Genomic DNA, 24,238 nt, shown 5'->3' on the forward strand with positions numbered 1-24,238 from the left:
CTGCCTTTGGCTATCAGATCTCCTGGCTGGTTATTAATGTACCCAGCAAGAATCCTGTTGCAGATTTCTGTTAATCAATCAACAGCATTCTTACTGAAGGTGTTAGATGTCATGGTTGCCCTGAATTTTTAATAGACAGTTGCTTCTGCATTTCCACTTGTGCTACTCTCCTGCAGGGCTGGATGATGTTGACTTTGAACTGGACAGCTCCTTTTCTATCAGCTTTGAGATTTTTTCAGCACAGACTCAGCGAGTATCTGGTAGGCTGTCTGGGCAGCTTTCTACTTACATCCCTTTGGCAACAATTTGAAAAAGAGGAAGAAAGAGCAAGTTGCCTTTAACTGAAATTATTCAAATTAATTCGTTACAGCCACTACTGAAAAGTGAGACTTTCAAAATAGTGCATTTCTATTCTTCTGTTGGTATTTTCTTAGTCAAAGAACCAAAAGTAACACAGCTATCAGTATTGCTTCATATAAGTATCTCAAAACGTTATGCTTTAGTCATGTTAGGTATTGATTTAGAACCCACTCAAATCCCTGGAAAAATCTGCATGGATTTGCAACAGTCTCTGTAATGTCTGTTGATAGGAGGCATTCCACTTAATACAGAAAATCAGGATTAGATTTATGCAGAATTGTACCTTTTAGCAGCCATACAGGCGTGTTTCCTTACACACCCCCATAAAATGATATATTGATAAGCAATATCAACGCACTTCTCATCACAGCTGTCCTGGATGACAGCCTTCAACTATCCAGCTTCAATCCTCGTGCGTTTTCAGATCACGAGTTCTTAACAGGGATGGCAGGATTTGGTAAATTTTGTGATGCTGAAGGCTGTCTGGTAGGAAGAGAAAGGAGCCAGTCTGAGTTCGCTGTGAGTAGGCTGCTGAGTGACTATCCAAGGGTAAAACAGAAATATGTACCACTGACCTACTTAGTTTTGAAAGTCTCCATATTCCATTATTGATGAGCTGATCTACTTAATGCCCTCCTTGTTGCCTGCAGTTAGTTCAATGGCAGGATGATTTCAACTATTCCTTCATTTCTGGACTAATGTAATTAGAATTTCCCTGTTTTATAGCCTGATATTCTGACCCAATGGAATATGTACAGCTGAAATATATAGGCTGAGTCAGAATTTTGGATCTGCTTCTAAAATCTAAATTTAGGCACACAAGACTGTAAATTTTAGTCTGCATGGACTGATAAGGTCTATAAGAAAAGCACTGATGGTGCTAAAGGCTTGTACTTTGAGCTTGCAGTTTAGAACTGATCCATTTTGGTAGGGTGTCTTTTTAAAAGACAGTTTCTGCAGGATCCTAAAGTATTGGCATTGTATTTCTGTTTTTCATATTGTCAGACAAACTCCAGCAACAGACCGTTCTTTTCTTTGTTAAAGAAACTCATTTTCCTCTGACAAGCTAAAAAAGCAAATGGTGATACCAATAAAACTAAGATTTTATTCTAAGAATTTCATTTTTTGACTGTATTTTAGAAAGATCTGTTTTCAAGACTTGCTTTTAGGTTCAATATACGTCATGCAGGTAACTAGAGAGATGAATATAGAGTTACATCTTAACTAGTATAAGTGACTGTTCACATTGCTGAAGGAGTTGATTTTAATTTTGGAAGCTAACTTCTTTTTTTAACTGTCAGGGCTGGGAATCTGATAAATGTAGCTGTCAGCCATGCGTGGTGTGGGGAGGAGGGGAGAAGGAAGTCTACCTGTGCTACGTTTAGCAGCATTCATGACGTAAAACCAGCAATTGGTCTGGACTGTAGTAAGTTCTTTAAGTTTTACGACCCTGTTATTTAGAACTGACTCTATGGCTCTATGGGTTTAACTTAATAGCAGCCTCTTAGAAAAACAGGAAGGAAAACCAGTGAGTCAGTCTAGGATATGCCTTGGTAAATACCTCAGGGTAGGCAAAGGGCAAATGCCCAAATTATTTCCTTTGGGCTTTGTAACTTCTAGGTTCCTGCCAGGTTGTCTAGCTTGCATTGCCAGCGATGGGGTACAACAGATCACAAGGGCTATGAACTGTGGAGCAGATTTTATGTTGAGACATGAGCTCATTTCCCTTCTCGTTGAAGGGAAATGAGTGTTTCCTACAGACTCCTGTAGAGTGCTACAGAAGTTAAGCCACGCTTGGCTTTTCTGCTAGGTGAAAACCTCATGTTAAGTTAGATATTCTGCAGACCCTTCTGTGGTTTAATAGACTTCTTTTCAGATGCTATGCTTTTTTCCTAACACTAAATGTTAAACACATCATCTCTGTGTGAAGACTGGCAGGTCTTTCTGTTGACAGTTATTACCAGGAGCCTGGTAGAGTGAGCCACAGGTGTTGAATCCAAGCAGATCTGCTTGGATAATGATGGAAAACATGCAAGGTACTACTAGTGTTACTGGACCTGCTCTAAAAGCAGACTCAACCCAGAGGTAAATGAAAAGATGGAAGCACAAGTGCAGCTAAGTTTTCTGCAGTAAAACTCAAGCTGTGCCCAGCACTGCACTGAATGGAGAAGACAGTATTTCTGTGTCATCTTTCCATTGCTCTGTTTCAGTCATTGATGTGGGCTGCTCTGATGCTCTCTTGTTTCAGATCCTATAGAGTTGCTCTTGCCAGCTGGAGATCGGCCAATATGAATGTGTGACCCAGAAATGTTGCTGATTTTTTTATAATACTGTTGAATGCTTTTTGTCAGCCATCCAGGTATTCCCTTTCGACACAGGCAGTCTTTGGAGAGATTGGATTTACAGTCCTTAATCAAACCTAAGAATCTGTCCTGTGATTTACCATCATCTTGACTGCCCATTAAGGTTGCTCACCCAGCTCTTTGTCAGAGAATGTTGAATCACTGACCTTTTTTCATCTCATAACCACAGCACAGACTGTTTTGTTGCCCTTTCCCCCCATGTCCAAAAATTAGGACACAGTCTATTGTAAACTTGCATGTCCATTAAATGATGTGGGTGTAGAATGGCTTGGAGTATCTGGGAAATTAAGTCCAAGGGTGCCCAACTGCAACACGATCAGCTGAACATGGCATTCTTCTTGCTCCTTACCTTCTGGGAAAGGGAAACTCTGCTTGATAAAGGCAGATGACTAACACAGTTATAATTTTTCTTTAGTAAGCATTTGTATTCTTGGAGATTAATCAGTTAAAAGGCCACTACGTTGTAACAGCAGATCTGCACAGTATGTGGACATCCTGTTTTATTTAAAAGATGAAAGGTGGCTACTTAGACATCATAAATTAATAAGTTGTTGCATTTTCAAGTTTCCATTTGCATCCCCTTCGGAAAGTCACTTAGAAAGTTAGAAGGACACAGTGAGCAGGATTAAGTTTGCTATATTTTATGGCTAAAATTTCTAATAAAAAGTTGGAGAAGAAAGAAGAGAAAGTGATATGATATGACACCTTAGTTCACTAGTACATAGGATACTGCTATACTTTCATGACCTGATGAAAAATATTAAGATACTTGTATAAGTAAGTTGTGTAAGTTTCAGGGAGAATAGTTAATATTCCTGTTGTATATATGTTTGTGTGTTATTTTGGAAAGATGACTGTTATGAATGTGAACATAATCTGTGAATGGCACACAATTGGTGAAAAGGGGATGATTCATTATTTCACAGAATACAGGGAGTGATAGGCTTCCGAATATTGATGAGGCAATGGATGTAAAGTACATAATTTTTTTCCCATACAATGCAAAATTAAACTGTAGAATTCATTAGCACAGAATCTCATAGAGGCCAAAAGAGTGTATTGGTTCAAAATGAGATTAAATAGCTAATGGAAGATAGGTCTGTTTATTAAATACAATGGCATGAATGTTGTTTGCCCTTAGCTTAGATAGCTTAATACCACTGATTGCAAGACGGTGAGAAATACTAGAGTATTTGTATTATTTTTTATTTGCCATATTTTTATGCTCTTCCATAAGCATTCACTCCTGTTCACTACTGGGGAGAAGGTAAATGGGGCTTTCATCTGCTCCAATATGAATGTTTTGGATATTCACATAAATGCAACTGGTTAGTGTCCATTCTATTAATAAAAGTATCCATCCTAAAAATCTGTCTATTTCTGTCTAACATAACTGCCTTTGTCTCTCTTCCTCTCTCTTTTATGAGAACAGAATTCCTCAGGAAGACCTTCAAATTATGGAAGGTGTAAGTTCAGCCTTGTGAAATACTGCGAAGAAATTCCAGAATCTTGTCATTTCTTGTCTTTTCTTGTCATTGAAACATTTTGTTACAAATGGAGTCTAAGCCTTCATGCCTTGCTAATCTGTAAAACCCATTGAAGTGAACCTCATTGATACCATGGTTGAGATGAGCAGAGGTTTTCCAAATTTGCAATTTTGATAAAGACACAAAGATTTTGTGAACGTTTTCAATTAGCTCCCACGGTATAAAAGGCACAAGGCTTCCAGAAATCAGTGAATGACATCATTCAGTGCGCTTTATACTCTTAGGTATTTATGTTTGTGGAAACGTGGTTAAGAAATAATACCAAGTTATAAATTAATGGAGAGTTCAGAGTTGCCACTTTGGAAGGTATTTGACAGTGGAGTACAAAACAGAAGGAAGTCAGTCCCACCGGTGATCCCTTCCCATCTTAAGAGACTGTGTTCAAAGAGAGACCTGGGCCCTTTAAGCAAAATCAGCAAAATGCAGGCAGTTGCTAGCCAGCATTGGTTGGTTTATGCTTTTCCCTGACATTGGATTGATCTTTAGAATTGTTCAGTAGAAGGGAGTTTTGCCCATTACCAGTAACAACTTTAAATGTGAAAACCTGCATGAAGAGAGATCAAACAGTAGTCACAGGAAAGTGGAACCGAGTTTTCATGAAGAAGCAGATGTAACACCACTGCCCATTAAATAAGCCACTTGAGAAATCTCTAATTTTCAGTTGCAGTTGGGCAAGTTACTAGTTTTGCCAATTAATGGAAGGGAAATTTGAAAGCATACCTGAAAAATTGGCGAAGTGTTCTAATAATGAGACTTTACCTATTATATTCCCAGTACTGTAATATGGGAACTGCACAGGTGGAAAAGTGAAGAAAAAAATTAAAGTTACAGCAATAAACTTTGCTGATTTTTTTGACGAACACACATATTTTTATTCTCCCTGGGATGGATTTTTCAGGTATGCCGCAAAAACACAAAGAAATATACTGTGTACCAATTCATAACTTAGTAGAAACATTTTCAATTGATTATGCAGCTTTGGATATTTATGTTACCATAGACTTATGTCTAAGGAACTAAGTAACTATTTCCTGTAAAAAGTCAGGAATCTCCTGTCTGAAAGCATAGTAAAGCAAGGTTTTCAATGCTCATGTCGCTTAACTTGGTAATAGTTAGGCCCTTAATGGACTTAAGGATTATCTTCCAGGGTGCTAGAGAAAGCTCTCTTTATGGCAGGATTTTTTTCCACTATGAAATGTTTTTTATTGGGCCATTATTCATTGTTGTATTGTGCTCACTTTAAATTTTTATGCCTTTAATTACAACACTAAGTGGATTGCTGTGTGATACGATGAGTGATAAATTGCTGTTAGGGGAAGTTTATTGATTTGTATTCTGTGGATGATTGCCGTATGACATTCTCATTAGATAACAGAATACTTTCTATAGATTTCCTGAGCTGATTAAGTAAAATGAGGACTGAGACAACATCACAATGCCTGCAGGTCAGGTTAAGGGTGAGGTGCTCTCTCTGCTTTGAAGCAAAGAGACATATAGTTAAGAGGAGTGCAGATGCACCAGTAGCAGCAGAAGAGGGTCTGGAAGTCCCTTACTGGAAGACCTTGCTGGAAGTCTTGCGGCTTTGTGTCCAAACAACATACAAGAAAAGACAGAGGGAGGTGGATAAGGAACCGTTCTCTCTGCAACCCCTTTCCTGGGGCAGCACATAAAGTTAATGCTGCTTCTAGCAATGTTATCTTCAGGCCTGCATCTCTTCTCCTCCTGCAGAAAGGAATCAGTGCTAAGAAAGGTGAAAGAGGCAGCAGACACAGGGCAGTAGCACAGAATTGTGAAGAGGTTGAGTCTGATGATTAGAAGTAACAAAATTTGGCATGACATCCTAATGGAGAGTGCTCAGGGTCTACAATTGCCAAAAGGCAGTTTTCTTTAAAAAAGACTGGTTCTGCTGAACTGATTTGTTACAGATCAATGGGGAAGCCAGTCTAAAACATATTTAGGAATCCTGTCTTTTTTCTTCTGAACAATAGTTTGGTGCCACAGAGTTGCAAATAAACTCATCTATTCTAAATACATACTGTCTCAATATCTGTTAATTTAAAATATCTTTTTATAGCATTTTTCAAAAGCTTCATGAGTAATTAAAAAAAAAATAAAAGAAGGTCAGTGGTAGTTTACTAACCCACTAATTCTTGTAACTCAACATTAGGAGGTAGCAGTTCATTGCTAACAATGCTAGCATTGTCTAAGTCCTTCTAGGCAAAGAACCAGAAAACATTTCCAAGCTAATTGGAAGCTACATGAAGCATTCATTCTTTTAACACATGTAGCATCCCATCAGAAATCACAGTGACTAACAGTGCATTTATTAATAGAACCGGCCTCAAAGACTGAACAATTCGGCTGATTTAAGCGCTGCGATTCTTGGGCCAAAGTCTGCACCCACTCTATCCCACAGACATGCTACCAGGAAGAACCTATGAGATGGCTGGGCAGTGAAGCAGACTGTGAAAAGGGGTTCTGAAAGGATGGTGCATGGCCTGTGCACTGTAGGGAACAGCGCTTTTCAGCAAATCACTGCATGGAGTCAGAGATGACCAGTGGATTTGCAATTACAGTTAATGCTCCGTGATCCGTGGGCAGATACTCAGATTGTGGATTAAGCAGACTGGACGCAGGGCTAGCTAAGGTGCCTCACAACGTAAATGCATAGGAACGTGCTGTGTCTGATGTTGTACTCTCCCAGAATGTAGGTTTGTCTGGGTTTCTTAGCTGCTATAGCAGGCCAGGCCAGATGGAAGCTCTTCCATGCAAAAAACATTTGGTCCTACTGCAGTGCCCTCCCGAGAGCCCATATTATCTATGTTTTTTCCAGTATCCAGGTCTTCCCAGCCTACTGAAAAGCCCAAATAATGGAGAGCAGTCAGCACTTGAAGAAAACTATGCCTCATAGGAACACAGAAACAGATGTGTTGACTGGGGAGGACCAACTGTCTCGCACGCTGCCTGTGTATCCTGGGCACATGCACAAAAGAGGTATGTGATCTTGAGAAGTATAACAAAAGAAGTACCTATAGAATAGCTAAATTGCACTGCTTGGGTTGTTGCCAATGTTTCACTTGTAGGTTTCCCAGATACCAGTACTTCATAAAAATTTTCATTGCCCTTTTTAAGATTATACAGGCTGCAACATTCCTTTAACTTCGTTTCTCGGTGTCAGCTCAGCTACAGTAACTGTAGTGCAGTGCAGGAGGCCTGGCCACCACCTCCATTTTGGAATTGTATCAGTGGCTTCCTGAATTGCCAAAAGGGCCATCTGGTATACAACATTCATCCTGCTCAAGCCAAGTGGTGGTGGCTTGCAGGGGATTGTGTTCCTCCCTTTGCTGATTGCTCATTGCTGGCTTGCTTGGTTCTCAGTACAGGTGACGAGTAACCCAGCTGTTCTGTTATGGTTGTCTCCTGGCCTTATCCCCCAGGCCTCTTCTGGGTGGCAGTAGTAAAGTATGTAGCTTTAGAGTGCATTCCTACAGGAGTTTGGTTGTACCTTGCAAGAATTTATCTCTAAGGCTTGAAGTATATAACCAGGGTAAATGTAATGATTTATTATTTACTGTTGACTTTCAGCATAAAGATTTTTATGTTTGCTAGATGAAAAATCATAGTTACGGTCTATATCCAGCCAGGTGATTTACGTACATTCATTTGAATTGCCTCATTTTCCATTCCTTTTGGTAGACTGTAAGGTATAACATTAGATAACGAAATGGAGAAACTGGTTGTTTTGGTTGGGTTTTTTTTTGCCAGCACTGTCTGACACTGTGGACAACTTGGAATTTCAATCATCTATCTGTAGAGAAGCCAAAATACAGCTGAGGTCACTCTGCTACTCAGGATTAGGCCAATAATAGTATCCAATAATAGTTACTGCAATTATAGACTTTTTCATTTTTCCTTTAGCAAATAAAGGAAGATAGCATACCTCCTGACATAGGTCACATTTTAGCTCAGGGAAGAATCCTACCCTGCTGATCTGGGGAGACAGAACACAGCTCAGTGCAGCATGGTTCAGATGAGCATACACATGATGGGGATTAGTGAAATTGATTTCTGACGAAATCCCACAGGTATCAAGAGCAGTATCCTATCCGTTTACATCAATAAAATTCCTAATGGTGTTTACTGGTTGTTAGGCTGAAAATGAACTACAGGATTTGGCCTTGCAAAAATACAGCTTCCCTAAAACGCAATTAAGGCATAGAGAGGAACAGCAGAATGTGAATGGTGTTACGGTAGACAATGGTGACTGATAAGGGGTAGAACCAAGCTAGAAAGAAGCAGCTTGTATTGGAAGGTGACTAGAAAGGTGGAACCTTCCGTTTCTGATCATCCAAGCACTAGAACCAAGATGATTCAAGCACTATCTTGTGCTTTTTCTTAAAGCTTAAAGCTTGATTGAAGCTTTAAGAAATCTAGCAAAAAAAGCCTTAAATTGCAACCCTGCTGTTTCCTGGCATCTTTTTGCTATCTCAGTAGCAAACTACTTCCAAATATCTAATCACTCTTGCGAACTAACCTAACCAACCTTGCCCTGATCAGATAAACTCACTGTAAAAACAGTCAGTTGTTACTCGGGAAGCTGTAAACTTGGGGTTTTTGCAAGATGTATTTTGTAGGTGGTTAGCCCACCATCTTAATTATAAACGGGTTTCAGGGAGTTGGTTGCTATAGCAACAGTCTACTTAGTGCTTTTTTCAGAGTAAAACCCAACTTGCCTGTATGTTCGAGGGAAGACAGAATGGATAAGGAAGGGAGACTGAGCTTGTATTTCTCCAAGAGCCACAAATTGCAGCGTCCTCTATTTAAAGTATGCAGATGGGAGAGCTGCTGCTTTTCCTCAATGTTTTTCCTGCCGCTGACAAGCCCCATTTGATGTTTGTGTAAAATACAACCTTCCCTGATTTCAGAAATGCAACTGCACCAGGGTTAATTAAGGCTAACACCCAATCAAATATTTCCTAAAAGTGCAGCTGAAAACAGAGGGCACAATCTCTCTTGAAAAGCTGGAGCTGTAAAAATTTCTGATGCAGTATTTTGTCTAGTGTCTCCTGCTGTAAATAAGGCTCCCTCTCCATCCTTACTGAAGTCAGATAGAATTTGTTTTGCCATTGATTTCTCTGCAAACATCTCCCTGGTTGTGTATCACAGCCCAGAAGCCACCTTGGCTTGATTTTTTTTTCCCCTCTGTTGGCTGTGAGATGGAAAAACATAACAAAGGGGCTTGGGGGGGGACAAAAATCCTTAATCCTGCCTAATCTTAGGTTGTGATTCTCCCATCTCTGTGTCCTTCAGTCACTGTCTGCACCTCTATTAATGTGACCAAACCACAGAACCCAAGGCTCAGTTCTGTGGCTGCTGTTGGAGTTAAACAGAGCTTGACTGGCTTTTGCGGGCATGGCATTGTGGGCGCTGTGCAAGCCTGTCTGCTTTCATAGTGTGCTAAGCACTCGATTTTCATTTTGTGCATAATCATTTACAACATGCTGCAGGTTGGGATTCTGTAGAGTCAGCACATTTCCTTTGCAGAATGAAACAGGGAGGAGGAGAGGAGCCCGTGATAGCAAAGGGCCAGTTCTAAATTATGGCTTTGCTTCCTTTGTGTGAAATTCCTTTCCCAGCTGTTCCCCGCTGCTTCAGACTCAGCCAGTGAGGTGGGGATGCAGGGACCTTATGAGTCTGGGGAGTAGGCTGCCTGCCTGAAGAGGGGTTTCCAGGCTCTTGAGGGTGGGGAGAATTGTCTGGGAGGGGTAATGAGCCACGAGGAGGTGTCAGCTTGGCAGGCATGAGGGAAAGGTAAAAGGCTTTTGAAGTAGGTTTGGTCACCAAGAGGGAGCAGAAGCAATGTACAGCATGTGAGAGGAAAGAGTTGAGCCTGTTTGGGGCAAGTTAGAGGGAAAGTTGTCAGGAAAGGAAAAAGAGGTAGATTTGGAAAGGAAAGTGTCACAGTTAGAGAAGACTAGTAAAGAGATGGGCAATACAATCTGCATTTTCCTACCTTGTTTTCTGTTGTGAAATGAGACTCGTTCAATCAGAAATAAGGACAAAGAGGACCTTCCTTTTTCTTGGATCTCTAGTAATCTTCCCTGTTTCTTGACCTGCAGACTGACAGTTCCCCCTTGGATGATATAATCACCTCAAAGGAGAGGATAGTTGATTGTGGGAAGAGAGAAACTTGCTGGCTGCAATATCAAGGTTTCATTTGTGCCATTGTCATCACTGGCTGCCACTATCATTAAGTGCCACAAGATCTTTTAAGCTTTACCTGAATAGGCCTGCCACGGTGCATGTAGAGAGAGGCTTAGATTTAATGCCTTACTCCACAGGAAAAATCTAATGTACAGTACTTTTTTGCTTCCCTCTATCCTGAGCTGTATTGCTGTCCAAAAACTGCGAACATCTTTCTCACTTTCAAATGTAAATGAGATGCAGTCCCCATGATTTGAATGGCATAATAAACTCTCTACACCAGATGTATACAGTCTAGCTTTTCTTGAAGAACTGACAAGGGGAGTTTGCTTAAAACAGAACAGCCTTCCATAAGACCTGATGGGAAACTGTGTTCATTTTGGACATTTCCTTAAAAGAATGCAGGCTCCTTGTGCTACTACTGTTCACGAGCACAAGCTCATGACAACAGTGCTTCATGCCCTTCACTGAGGTGGTCAAATTTTTTGCTCTTACTTTAGCCAGATTTAAAATGTTTTGGTTTGGGTGTTTGGGGGTTTTATTTGAGAAAAATGCAGGAAATCTACTGGTGCTGAGGATTTCTGTGCTTTCTATCTCCCTGGACTATCAGTCTTTGTTTACACAGAGACCCCAGACTTACATACTAAAGCATGGCCTCTGCCCTGAATATACAATCACAACAGTGTCCGTAATCTCCCAAGTGTTACCAGGCCACAAAAGGGATAGTGCCTGCTTTGGGGACACACAGATGTCAGAAAAGGAGGAAATTCAAAAGGAATTTTTTGGAAGTTTCACAAAGCAAAACTGATACGTACAGCACAATAGACATCAGATTTTAAGAGGTGCCTGAAAGACACCCACTAACCAAACTAAAGGTTCGTAACACAAATTAGAAGGCTTTGAAGTTCATATGCTTAAGTGAGTTTGGAAAAGGGAGCACTAACCCAGACATCCAGGAGGAGACACTGTCTAGCTCAGAGAGTGCTGGTTGCCAGAAGATAGGAGGTTGGTTATTTCAGGTTTCAAAATTCTCCATTTGCCCTGTTTCTGACACTCCTTTTCCAAACACCTGCTGCAGCCCATTGGCAGAGGTAGGATGCAGTGTTGTTTGGAGGCCTCTGGTTCTGCCCCTCTCGGCATGTTCTGATGCGGGGAACAGAACTAGAGATTTTACGCTTGAGGTCCGAAAAGCTGAGGTTACCAGGCTCTTCCTCCTACTCTTTTTTACTTGCTGGCTGGTGAGTATAAATGCCATCAGATTTGTATAGAGCATTCTCAAGCTGAGGATCTGCTTTGCATTCAGTGTCTCCATGACTGTGCTCCAGATGGGGCAAGATTCTCTCCTGTTTGAATGAAGAAGCCTGCTCTGTAACTGGATACTAGTCTCTCGCTTCCCCCTTCTTCCCACCCTTATGCCTTCCTGGCCATCACAGCAAAACAGAAGTGAAGCAGGTTTTCTTCAGAATGGTCACAACTGATTCATCCCTTCATTTAAACAAATGGGGTGATATTTGTCCCAATCCCATGCAGATAATTACAAAGTCTTCCATAGCCAAACTTCTATAGCCAAAATCTGACTTGTATTTTTGCAGTTAAGTGTCAGGCAAGACACTAAGCCTCTGAATAAGCAGTTAATTTGTTTGTATTCTGCCTTGAGTTCTCCTCATTTCTCATACAAAGGCACTGTGTTTGTTTCATATGTCCTGTCCCTCAGCCCATGCTGCTGTCCACAGAAACTGTTTTCCTTTTCTTTTTTCCCTCCATTGCCATCCCCCTGAAAATCTCAGATTCAAGGCTGAAGGAGACTGGGAGCCAACTTCTGCTCTCAGGGTTAAGTCTGGGAATCGTTCCCCTGGCTTCAAATTTATGCTGGTGCAATGAAGATGAGAATTTAGCTTTCTGTACTGTTGTCAACAGGGGAAAAATAGAGTCCCTATAAGACTGTATCCATGGAAACCATCCTACTGCAATAGCGGGTAAAGCAGCAAATCAATTTCTTCAGTTTTAAAATGAAACACATTTAACAACATTATAGTGCATCTGCCATTTAAGAGATCATCTGTGCTGATAACTGTGTTGAAAAACCCTTCTCTAGCAAATAAGCTGGCAAGAACATTTCTTCCTCCTGATAGAATTCTGATTTTGGGTAGAATAAGCGTTGATGACAAAGACCCATGAAGACAGTACAGTGAGACAGAGCCAAGTCCAGAAGCAACAGTGTTTAATGAAGGAGAAAATTGTTTAATTTAGCATTTAGCCCAAGTATCTGGGCACATGGTGACTAACACTCAAATGTATTAGCAGAGGCAGTGGCCTGTCACCTCTGTCTCCCTGCTCTTTGCTTCTGTGGTACCGTATGTGACAAACAGTACATTTGTACTTTGTGATGCATTTGTCTGAACAGGAGCGTGTGTGTATGTGCTTGCGTGTGTGTGTGCATGTGGCTGGTGGATTGTCAGATGAGATTTCAGTATCTGGTTCAGTGCAAGATGATCTGGGCAACTCACATTATAAAGGTGTATGTTTCAGAGCCAGAGGCATTTCCAATGCAGAAAATGTGCTGGCTGTCTCTGCACTTTATTGTTTTTACATTTCACCATGTGAGACTTGAGAGAGGACCTCTTTGCTATGCCATGGAGGGAGCATGGAAATACATGGATTTCTTACCCCAGGCTCTGAATGTGTTACCATACTCTTTCCCTGCTGTGTGCAGAGGGATTCTGCCTTTATTTTTTCACCTATTAAGGCATCTCTTTGGCCATTTTGAGAAATAATGCCATAGTTTATCAGACAATTGCCTACATGCAGATAAGGTTCCATTCTGCTTTTCCTTTTTATCAAATTCAGATACTGTAGTCTGCCTTCCCTATGCCTGGCAGACAGAGAAATATCTGTCTGGGAGAAATGCAACCTTATTTAAGACAGAGGGAATAAAGTTGAACCAGGAGGGAATAAAAAGCATTACAGAAATTGCCTAGACTGTGAGTAGCCCTTCAGCTGGTGAGGATCAGATACACATTCCTCTGTCACTTTGCAGTGTCTAGGCTGTATTTTATCAGCTTCTGAATCTCAGTGCCTTGATAACAGCAGTCACATATGCCATACTGTCTTCTTTTATCTACAGCTGCCCTATCTATTATGGCAATCCCTCTTTGATTGACAGTGATCTATTTTTTTCTGACCTGAGGGCAAGCTTATTGCAATGCACTCCTTTTAGTGCTATCACTGAAACACATCCAAAAGCTTCAACTGGTGCATAATGTGGCAGTTCAGCATTTGAATGAAGTGAGCACATATTGTTGGGAGCACACATGGGTTTTGTTGCTCTGCCATGTCTACCAGTTAACGGAAGATGCACTTCAAACCACGTTAAGTGGTAGAAATGGCTCAGTGGTCTGAAACGCTATTGTGTGCAGAGAGTGCTTTGTTTTACCTGTGTCCAGTTGCTATGACATGCAGTGTTGTCTGTTCAGTAAGTTCCAGAGATTTTAACCGTCAGGAAAAGCCATCCCAATGCTCTGCTCTAGGACAGTGTTCCCTTGTTGAGGATGAAGAGTTTCCTGCTGGAAAACATCTGGTCGAAAAGCACAAACTTCTGCAGCTTGGTTTCTATGGTCCATGAATATACAAATCTAGGAATCCTCCCCATATTCAGGGGATGGACTGCATTCACTTCCTAAGTCCTAGCCTTTTGATACTGAAGAAAGAAAACTATGCCTTTCATTGCACTTCCTACTGGTAATTTCCACCTTCTACATAACCCTTCTATACCTCCATGTAAGGATGCCATTTGACACTGGGGTTCCTTTACCATCAGGGTTCAAATTCCTGGTGAGCTCAGATATGAGGCATTTGCAAATTTCTCTCTAAAATGCCAGGGAAGGGAGAAACCGAAGAGGAGCTGGGACTGGCACTTCTTGTACCATTCTTCATCACAGTTGTGTGTCTGTGTTCAGCAGGGTAGAGAAGCGCCGGAGACCAGGCATGGCTCAGGGGAACCCTGCACACTAGTTGAAGCAGAGAGGATGGGCTCATTTGTTACTGTGAGTACTGGGACATGTGGAGATGGAGTGACAAAACCTGGAGATTTTAACGGCTTTTGATATCAGCTTTTCCTCCACCCCATGATAAATGGCAAGAAAGTTTACTTTTTCCTTCCCAATTCCTCCGGGTCAGGCCTGGGAGTCGATGGGAGGAGCAGAGGCTGCATTGGAGCTGCTTATGCAGCATTTGTTCTGAGGGACAAAGGAGGAGCCGCCTGTGGATCTGTCACTTCTCTCACAGCTCCTGAGTGTGGCATTTTAAAACAGTGAACCTTGGAGCATTCTTCATGTATAAGCTCTGGGGGTTTGCACAGTCATGTCCAGCATAGGAGTGTTTCTTGATTATGTCTGTCTCCATGGATTCAGAGGTGACACCATGTTTGTATGCTGCCTCTTTTACACTACCACCTCCATGATTAAGGCAAAGATCCTGAGTCACCTTCAAGAAAAAATAAAATTTCCGGCAAACCTGTAGGCCATCTGTTAATGTGGGCAGGCAAGAAGATACTGGGGAGGAAAACTCAGTCACATGGCAGTGTTTATATCTGTCACCACAGCCATTTCTTTTAACCATGCTAAATGCCATTTTAATTATTGTCTAAATTCTTTTTCTGTAAGAAATTGTAAGAAACAGCAAGCCTGTAGTGAAATTATTCCTTGAAATGAGACCATTCCTCAAAGTCACTTTATGAATATGCAAATCCCATCTATATTTTAAAATGCCATTCATTTTACTGTTAGAGAAACCTCCATCAAAAATGAGCAGATCCCTTTTGGAAAAAACTTGAATTGTCTTCTCTCTGGGACTCAGGTGATAGCATGTGAACTGCGTCACATTCCTGACATTGCAGGTATTATCGGTGCAGACACATGGTGGCATACAGCAGCTGCCATTTGATACAATGCAGTAGAAAGTGCCCCGAGTCCAGTAATGTCTACTTGCAACATGTCTTGTACGGTATAAAGATACAGTCTGTAACCAATTCTGACAGTCATGGCAGCTATGACTCCCTTCTCCGTTTCTACCAAAAACTGACTCCTGGAAATTAGAATCCCTTTGCGTTCCTAGCCAGCGAAGGCAGGGATATTCTTAGCAGTACCCTGTGGATTAATATTCACAACAAACTAAAAATATCAGGTGAGTGCATACATTGATCTGCTGTTCTAACCCTAAAAAGCTGTGCCTAGCACTGATTTCTTACATATACTAGCTGCGACCACAAACCTTTCCTTGCCTGTACTGAATTTTTAATTTCAGAAATAATCTAAAAGATGCAAGTAGTTCTAAGGACTATGGTGTGTCCTTGAACAGCAAGTTCTGCCCAAAAATCTGGTGACACAAGAAGGTGGCTTGCTAGTCAGCGTTGTTTGCAGCGTTGTTTGCAAAAAAAATGGAAAAAACCAAAATTACTTCTTTCACTAGAGGAAGACCTTGTTCACTGATGAACAGGTTATAACTAGACGATGTGTTACTAAAGAGTATTGAAGACTGACGGTCTCTGGCCCTTAACTTCATGCAGACCCCCGAAAAATATCCCTCCCTGCAATGGGAGACTTGTTAGTGGGGAAGAGCACTTTCACAAAGATGTAAATAGCAAAGCGGTGGCTGAATCTCCCAAGACTTGAAAATGTAAGGGTGTTTTTGCCTCATGTTAGTTTGTGCTGCTTGGGAAGCCTTTAGAGATGACCAGAAAGCAGTCACACTGCTGTGAGCAACAAGAGCCAGAGAAGTGTTGTGTTCCCTGGGTCCCTCCGTTCAATAACGCGCTGTTCCTTAATTCTCTATCCTGGCCTTTGCTGCAGCCTCCTCTTCATCTTCCACCACCTCCAAAGGCTCCTTCTCTGAGTGCCAGGGCTGGGCAGAGTCCAGCCAATCTGTCAGATTTGGCAGGGCATATGATAGAGAATTTACACAAGTTTTATACTTCGACGACAGATTCCTCTCAGCAACTGCAGGACAGAGGATTTCTCAGCTGGCATACAGTTAGAGCAGTCTGTGCAGATAGTATCTGCTCCGGCCTAAAGCCTGGTGTAAGAGGCAAATCTGAACCAGCACAATGGCTGTGTACTTGATAAGCTCTTTCTGTTTTACAGCAGAGGTGTTTGTTACCCTCTGTCAGAGACCAAATTCTGGATCTCCCTATACTATGTAAGTGTGGCTCAAGGATTTTCAAAAGCTTGAGGTGCAGCACAGACCCTATAATCCCTCTCTTGAGAAGCCTGTCAAGCCTTGCATGTGGAGCATGCCTTGGCTTCAGCTCTTGCTCTGCCACAGCGCAGTTTGGCCAGAGACCAGCTGCACCTGCTGGAGACGTCAGGCTTGCAAGAAGGAAGAACGTCCTTTTGGTATACTTAGCAGCAGCAGCAGCATAGTATTGTGAGCTTTCCCTTGTGCTTGAGGGCGCACCATATGTATGCAACTGCCGGACAGGGTATGTCTGTCTACCCTGTGACTTAACATTGCAGATCTCTGGCTTTCTCGTGTGACCCCCTGCGTAGCAGCTCACACATCAGGACTGCAGTAGAGAGCTCTGTCTAATATCTAGTTATCACTCCAGAGGGGAAGCAGAGCATAATTTTTACGCTGTCATTATGTAGCAAGAGGATTTCATGACCTGGTAGTGAGGAATCTGAGCTGAATGCTGCTGGCAGTTTGTGGCCAGGCAGCCATATCCACCATGTTGTTCCAAATGTGGCAGATCCTGGACTGGGAGAAGGAAAAATTTTCCCTGCTTCAGCTGGTGTGAAAACTGCTGCACCTGAGTGGAAGATGGGGCTTCAACCTTTGCATGGGACTTGTAAGACTCAGTGAATGTGATACCTGCTATACGTGACCCCTGGTTTGGGCAGTTGTGTAATTTAAATTCTGATAACTCTTAACTACCACGCTGAAATGAAGATTAAGAACAATGAAACTGGAAACCTGAGAAACCCTAAGTATTTATCAGACTCTGCTGCCATAAGTGTCCTTCTGTGAAAAGGGAAGAGATGTTACTTATTTCACATTTCATTTCAGACTTCCCATAAGCACTCACCTTCTCAATCCAGGTGTGTTACTGGTGATTCCTCCCTGTCACTGCTGTGTCCAGGGTCGCTGCCTCTGGGTGAGGGGACAGAGCGCTCCCTCCAGCCAAGCCCCTGCAGGGGGTCTCTGCATAACTCCACGGCCTTGGGCTGCACTGCTTGGCCTCCCTAGGCTGCAGCGAGTCAGCTAGGGAGACGGTGGTGCTGTATGATGCTTGTGAAAAAGTAGCAGGTATGTCTGAGCAGACAGAGTTAAAGAGAGGTAAAAATGTTGGTCTACTAGGAGTTGTAGCAGGGGCAGAGTCACTTGGACTGAGATCAAATGTAAAGTCTTTTAAATAGGAGAGCGCTTGATTATTTAGCTGGGCGTATTCAAAATTTATCTTGCTTCTAGTGACCTCATCTGGGATTTTTGCCCTCCTTTCCTGATCTTCAGAGCAAATTTGCTCCCCATTTTGCTTCAAATGATACAGACTGCTGGACTGGAAACTTGTCTCATAGTTGTATTGGTTTGTGCCAGGAATACTGGAGTATTCTGGATTTTGGGCAATGCAGTTGCATTCATTTTGCAACAATAGCTTGTTTTTGTACTGAGACATCTTACGAATGACGTTGTTCATTTCATTCCCAATGCATTTGTCTTCCAGGTGCTTGTTTTCATAGCTGATTTTTAATGATGCCACTTGTGTTACACAGCGCTCTAAGAGCTGCACTATGTTAGTGCTGCTCTCCGTTGTTGTGGGGCTAATGTAGCTCTGGAAGCGTCTGAGAGTGAGAGGCTGCAGTGGTTTGTCACAGGAAATAGAGAGAGAGTGATACATTGGTTTATTTCTGTCCTCCCTCTCGAGGGGATCCAGGAGTGAGGTCGCAGCAGTCTTGTAGGAGTAACATGATTCTACTTCGTGATTATCATCTAACAAAGGGTTTTCAGAGCTCTGGGAGCCACTCTCTCTGTTCAGCTTTTCTGGCAGTGGGTTTTTATCTCCAGATGTCTCACATCCTTCTGAAATAGTCGCCTTCTCATTCTCAGTTGAAGATGTCTGCAGATTGTCTCCATTAGCCTGTGGTTGTGGAGCATAACTCGATGCTCTGGTGGTTTCCACAGTCCCAAGCACTGTAGAGGAATCCTTGGGGTGACTCCCTTCCCTTCCTTGGAAATCCAAAGTAGATGTGGTAGGGCAAGAGTCCAGGCTGTGGTCTCTTTCAGCAACGTTTACTGAAGAGGCCTGGGTTGCATTTTTGCTTTCCTCCAAAGACACACATAGGTTAAATGTATTAGATTCTCCCTTGCTTGGTTTCTCCTGCTGAGCTTCTGTGCTCGCTTTCTGCTCTGGACTGGGTCTGGGCGGAATCGATGAATCATTAGAGTTTTCTGGCTGTGATTGAGGACTCTGAAGAGAGTCAGGGGAGGAAACGAGTCCCGAGTGTTTTCGCAGCCAGTTTATTATCCCCATGGTCAGTGAAAGCTCGGTATCGCAGAGCTTTAGCAAACATTCTTTGCCTTTCCATGTGCTGTGGAAAAAACCCTGGCTGATAATGTCTAGAGCTGGTTGGGAAGCCATGTTCTCCTCAGCTCCAACATGAAAGCTGTAAATGGACAAAGGGATTTCAATGGCTTGTTCTGAAATGCTTTCAGATGTGCACAAGTCATCATCTAGGGCTGGGTTTATTTTGACTTCATTTGGGTCATAGAAGAGCTCATAAAGGGCATCTCCACTGTAGCTGTCTCTTGGAAATCTACCTGGGACCCCAGGAGTCTGAGCTTCCTTCATTTCATCATCTTGTCCAGGAGAGAATGAATCATAGTAGCCTTCATCACTTGTGGATGTGGATTCCTGGTTGTCACTTTTCGGCGTTCCCGTTTCTGTGGAGCTCTCTTTGGAATTGCCACCATTTTTATCAGGTGACACTTGGGGGTCTGTCACAGATGCAGCAGCCGGGCTTCTAGCCTCTTCCACGTCAGAACCAGGTATGTTCAGTAACTTCTTATCAAACAGAGCACTCTGATGTAGCCTTACTGATTTGTTGATGTTGTCCCAAAACTTTGCAAATTCAACGGTCTCATTCTGGCCAGGAGAGGCCAGCTGCTCCACACCCCCTTGGAAAGAGCCCACGACAGGGCTGTCTTTGTGCTTACTTCGTCTCAGCAGAACTTCTTTGCTGTTCTCCAGCTCCAGGTGAGCGGAGCTCTCATCAGCAAAGATTTCCCCACAGCCAGTGAGGGAGTCAAAGCTCTTCAGCGAGGCGACATCTTCACACAGGGTGTTGCAGCAGTCGTAGGAAGAGTCAGACTGCAGTTCACTGTCTGAGCAGTCTTGTGACAAGCAATCAGCAGCAAATGTTTCTCCGGTTTTGAAAAGATACTTTGCAAGACGCCCAGACAACTCACTCTTGCAGCCTGGAGAGGACAGATTCTTGTCCTTCTCAACCAGGAACGTGAGGCTGTCTGGTTTATTTTTTTTAATATGAAATATATCTCTGAGCCCTTTCTTAGATCTCTTGAGGGAAATCCTCTTCCTGGGAATGGTTTTTGCGACAGCTGGTACAAAAGGCATCTGTGGCACAAAGTTCCTGTAATCAATCATCTGACTGCTGCATGCAGACTGGCTGGGGCTGACCACACACTCTTTCTTACTACTGGAGCTGGACATCCCCGAAAAGCTGATGCTATTGACAAGTCGCCCCTTACCCTTTCCAGAAAAACCTTCCTCACAATCCCTGCTGCTGGGGCTGCACTGCTCTGTTTTGTCTGCCTCAGTAACGCAGTCATGGGTTTTACTTTTCCTTACAAGTTTGTAGGAGGACCCAGATGATTTTTCCAGGCTGTTGTCACCAGCTCCGTTTCTTGCTGCTCTGGTAGAAAATCTGTAGTTCTTGTGCGTGGCCAAACATGCCAGCTGGACTTCAGCTACACTTTGGTTTCCCTCCAGAGCTGCCTTTTTGTCTTTCCCTGTATCGTCTTTGTTGATAGGAACTGTGTGCACTGGTGGCACTTTCTCATGTTGCACACTGGATTTTATAAAGGTCTTTCCTCTCTTGAGCTCCATACTGCTTCCTCACATCTGTTTCTGTAAAGAAAACAGCAGAATAAAAATATTGTGAGGTTGGTGCCTGGCACTTGTAAACTTTGAAAACAACTGGAGAACAAAGGGATGGATATTAAGCGTTATACAATTGGTTTTGTTTGTCACCAGAAATTTCTATCACTGAGTCATGGTATTGCATGAGAAACAGATCAAGTGAAACTGAAGGTATGTTGGCAGTGGCTGGAAGATCCAGCAAGGAGAAGACAGTACACATTATGGGTTGGTAGCTGAGGCTCAGAGAACATTTTGTCTGTTAGAAACAAGGGGTTTTGGATTTAGGATTATGACTGTGGGATGGCTTTTAACAAGATAGAGTTCTGTCCTGGTTTTGGCTGGGATAGAGTTAATTTTCTTCCTAGTAGCTGGTATAGTGTTATGTTTTGGATTTAGTAGGAAAATAATGTTGATAACACACTGATGTTTTCAGTTGTTGCTAAGTAGTGTTTACACTAAGTCAAGGATTTTTCAGCTTCTCATGGCCAGCCAGCACGAAGGCTGGAGGGGCACAAGAAGTTGGGGGGGACACAGCCAGGACAGCTGACCCAAACTGGCCAAAGGGGTATTCCATACCATAGGACGTCATGCCCAGTATATAAACTGGAGGGAGCTGGCTGGGAGGGGTGGATCACTGCTCAGGAACTAACTGGGCATTGGTTGGCGAGTGGTGAGCAATTGCACTGTGCATCACTTGTTTTGTATATTCTAATTCTTTTATTATTATTATTGTCATTTTATTATCATCATTATTATTGTCTTCCTTTCTGTCCTATTAAACTGTCTTTATCTCAAGCCACGAGTTTTACTTTTTTTCGATTCTCTCCCCCATCCCACTGGGAGGGGGGAGTGAGCGAGCGGCTGCGTGATGCTTAGTTGCCGGCTGGGGTTAAACCACGACAAGGTCCTATTCCGAACGTAGAAGAGGCATCAATGAAAAGCAATGCCTGAGGAACTTTAACATGCAAGTGTGTGCATCAGGGAGGCAGCAGTTCATAAATCTGTACCTTTGAGGACTAAGAGCTCAAGGTGGGAAATCTCCCGAGAAAATGGATCAAACATTTGACACATGATGCTCACTTTATATTAAAATAATTCTTGCCTGTGAATAGAAAATCCATAAACCTTGGTACTGCCCTGGGAAGCATGCTGAAACTGAATTACTGTTTTTGCTTCCTGCTGAGCATAATGTACAATTTTCTGCACTACTACTTTTATTGTAAAAAGTCAAAAATGCCACATTGAAAATCATTGTTAATTATGACAGAAGTGTCATTTCCGATTTACAAAGACCAGTGTAGTACACTGAGGCATTGCTACATTGAATCTGCATTGTGCATTGATTAGCTATTTCTAAAAATACTCTATTACCTGTATCAATGCCAATTTTGGTCTCTGCCTCTATGGTTTAGTATTGAATCTGTTTTATGTTTTCATACGTCTAATTAGTCATTAATTATTTTAGCCATGACACTTCCGGTTTTCCATCAGTTATTTCATAGACACACCTGATCTTTTCCTGCCTGGTATCAACTTGAATATTGAGTAAGTCAATGGACTTACTTACATAAATGTAGGTCAGGGAAGAAGCAAGCACTTCCTAAAAGCTGTTAGAGAAACCAGATTTTTACTGGATGGAAAGCAGGACAAAACCTCCAAGTCCTATTCTTGAAAGAATGTGCTTGGATCTTTCCATAATGAGACCTCAGTTAATGATTTATCTTGTTTTGAATTGTTTAGACGTAACTAAAACCATTTAGAGCCATTGAACTCTGCAACACACACAAACAACACAGTGCTATCTCTAGCATTCCTTGACAAACCGTATGTAACAGCTCTGATGAAATGAAAAATTACCAATACTCCCTTGAGAACAATCTCAGATCAGATCTGTAGATCCAGACCTGCACCCAGTACAAAGGCAGCCAGGGAGATTTTAAATTCAGCACTAAGCCTAGCCTTTGTACACTCTTAAAGTACAACTTAAGGCAGTCTTCAGTCTACCTTGAACTATAACAGCTGTTTGTAGCCTCCAGAGGCTTTCTAGTTGCCAGGGCTTGCTGGGAACACCAACATCTCACAAGATACGGGTCTGTGTATCTGGGAGTTGTGTCACCTGCAGCACTTCTCCAGCAGGCAGATCAGTGACAGCCTGTTTCTCATAGAAGCTGCAAACTAGCAGGTGATTAGCAATATTTACAACTAGATGTAGGTCAGTGACAAAAGGTAGAAAACGTAAGAGTAAGGTGTGAATATTCGACATCAAGAGTATGGATGCTATGGAAAACATGGTGGGTGGTGATAGATGGGCATCTATCAGTATGATTGAGATGTTGGCACATTTATTTGCATTTGGGGCTGCATGTGAGTATTGCAGAGCATTCTTAATGAAAGCCAGTAAACATTTTACTACACTGTCAGGTATCTGGAGTTCACTGATGCTGCAGGAAACTTGTTTTGCATATTTAGAAATAGGTCACTGGGACATTATTACACTGCTCTTCTGAAAAGCAAGGTGTGATTGAGAAGAAATCTGCAGAACTCCAGCAGAGTTGTGAAAACGATCAGAAACAGCTGACGCAAGGCCAATTATTAATGTCCCAAAAATAAAGTGTCTGACATCTCAGCCCTTTGCAATTGTAGAAGTAGGTACTGTGTCCCTGTGGGAAGTCCTGCTGCTGAGAAGCTCCTTACAGGTCTGTGACATGGCAGATGCTAGTGTTATAACAATGTTATGTAGGACTCTTTGAAGTCCTACAGCTGTTTCTGCCCTGAGTATTAAGCAAGGGTCATTTTTGTAGGAAATTGCATACTTGGGAAGTTTTTCTGTAGGTGCATTAAAAAGGCTTTTAGAGGTGGATTTATTTTATTGTTGGGTATGAAAATTATTAAAGCTAAGAATTCAGGATGTCATTAGATAATCTTTTGAATAAAGAAATCTTTGATCTGAATCGTATCTCCTTGATACGAAACACAGTGGACTACCAGTTTGATAACTGGGTCTAGAAACTTCAAGGCTTGTTCTTCTGTCTTTTTTTTTTTTAGATTAGATGAACAGTTTTACCATGAAAGCCCACATGGTCTGAATAACATCTGTATTGAGAATATATGTAGTATAATAATGTAAGATACACTGATGGAGCCTATGCTACCTTTTCAGTTTCCTCTGACGAGGAAAAAAATAAGTTAGGTGTTGGGTTGGGTTTTTTTAAAAGATCTGCTATACATATAATCACCAACTTTGTATTCTAATTGTTTAATGTCTCTATTTAATCCCATATATTCTTTTTCTCATTTTCCCCCAGGATTCATGCCAGACTAATTAGTATGTAGTTCATTGTGTCATACTGCTTATTCTGGTTTAACACTGGCACAGCTTCGGGAATCTTCCCCATTAAAAATGTTATTAAAAATGAACACCAAGAAAGGGAAGATGTCCTCAGTCAACTCCTTGAGGGCTCTTAAGGGCAGACTACCAGAGTCTGCAGATTTTTTAAAATATTCGTCTCAGATGCTGTAGCTTCCCATGCTATGAGTTCCTCTTCATCCTCATATGATATAAATTATCAATGAGCTTCTTTCCAAATATAGAACAGAAATATTTAAGCGTTGCCACT

At 42.0% G+C, this 24,238-nt stretch overlaps 1 protein-coding gene across 1 annotated transcript; it reads right to left on the reverse strand.

Moving 5' to 3' along the window:
- Positions 1-17,570: 17,570 nt before the first annotated feature.
- AMER3 (APC membrane recruitment protein 3) lies at positions 17,571-20,588 on the reverse strand. Its single transcript, XM_050902106.1, has one exon. It carries the CDS (start codon positions 20,586-20,588, stop codon positions 17,571-17,573), a length of 3,018 nt encoding a protein of 1,005 aa, XP_050758063.1.
- Positions 20,589-24,238: the final 3,650 nt, after the last annotated feature.

This window comes from Gymnogyps californianus, chromosome 10, assembly GCF_018139145.2.
Source record: "Gymnogyps californianus isolate 813 chromosome 10, ASM1813914v2, whole genome shotgun sequence".
Taxonomy (NCBI): Eukaryota; Metazoa; Chordata; class Aves; order Accipitriformes; family Cathartidae; genus Gymnogyps; species Gymnogyps californianus.

Bases quoted from the DNA above. Each gene is read 5' to 3' on its own strand.
- AMER3 (XM_050902106.1), bottom strand. From the start codon at position 20,588: ATGGAGCTCAAGAGAGGAAAGACCTTTATAAAATCCAGTGTGCAACAT.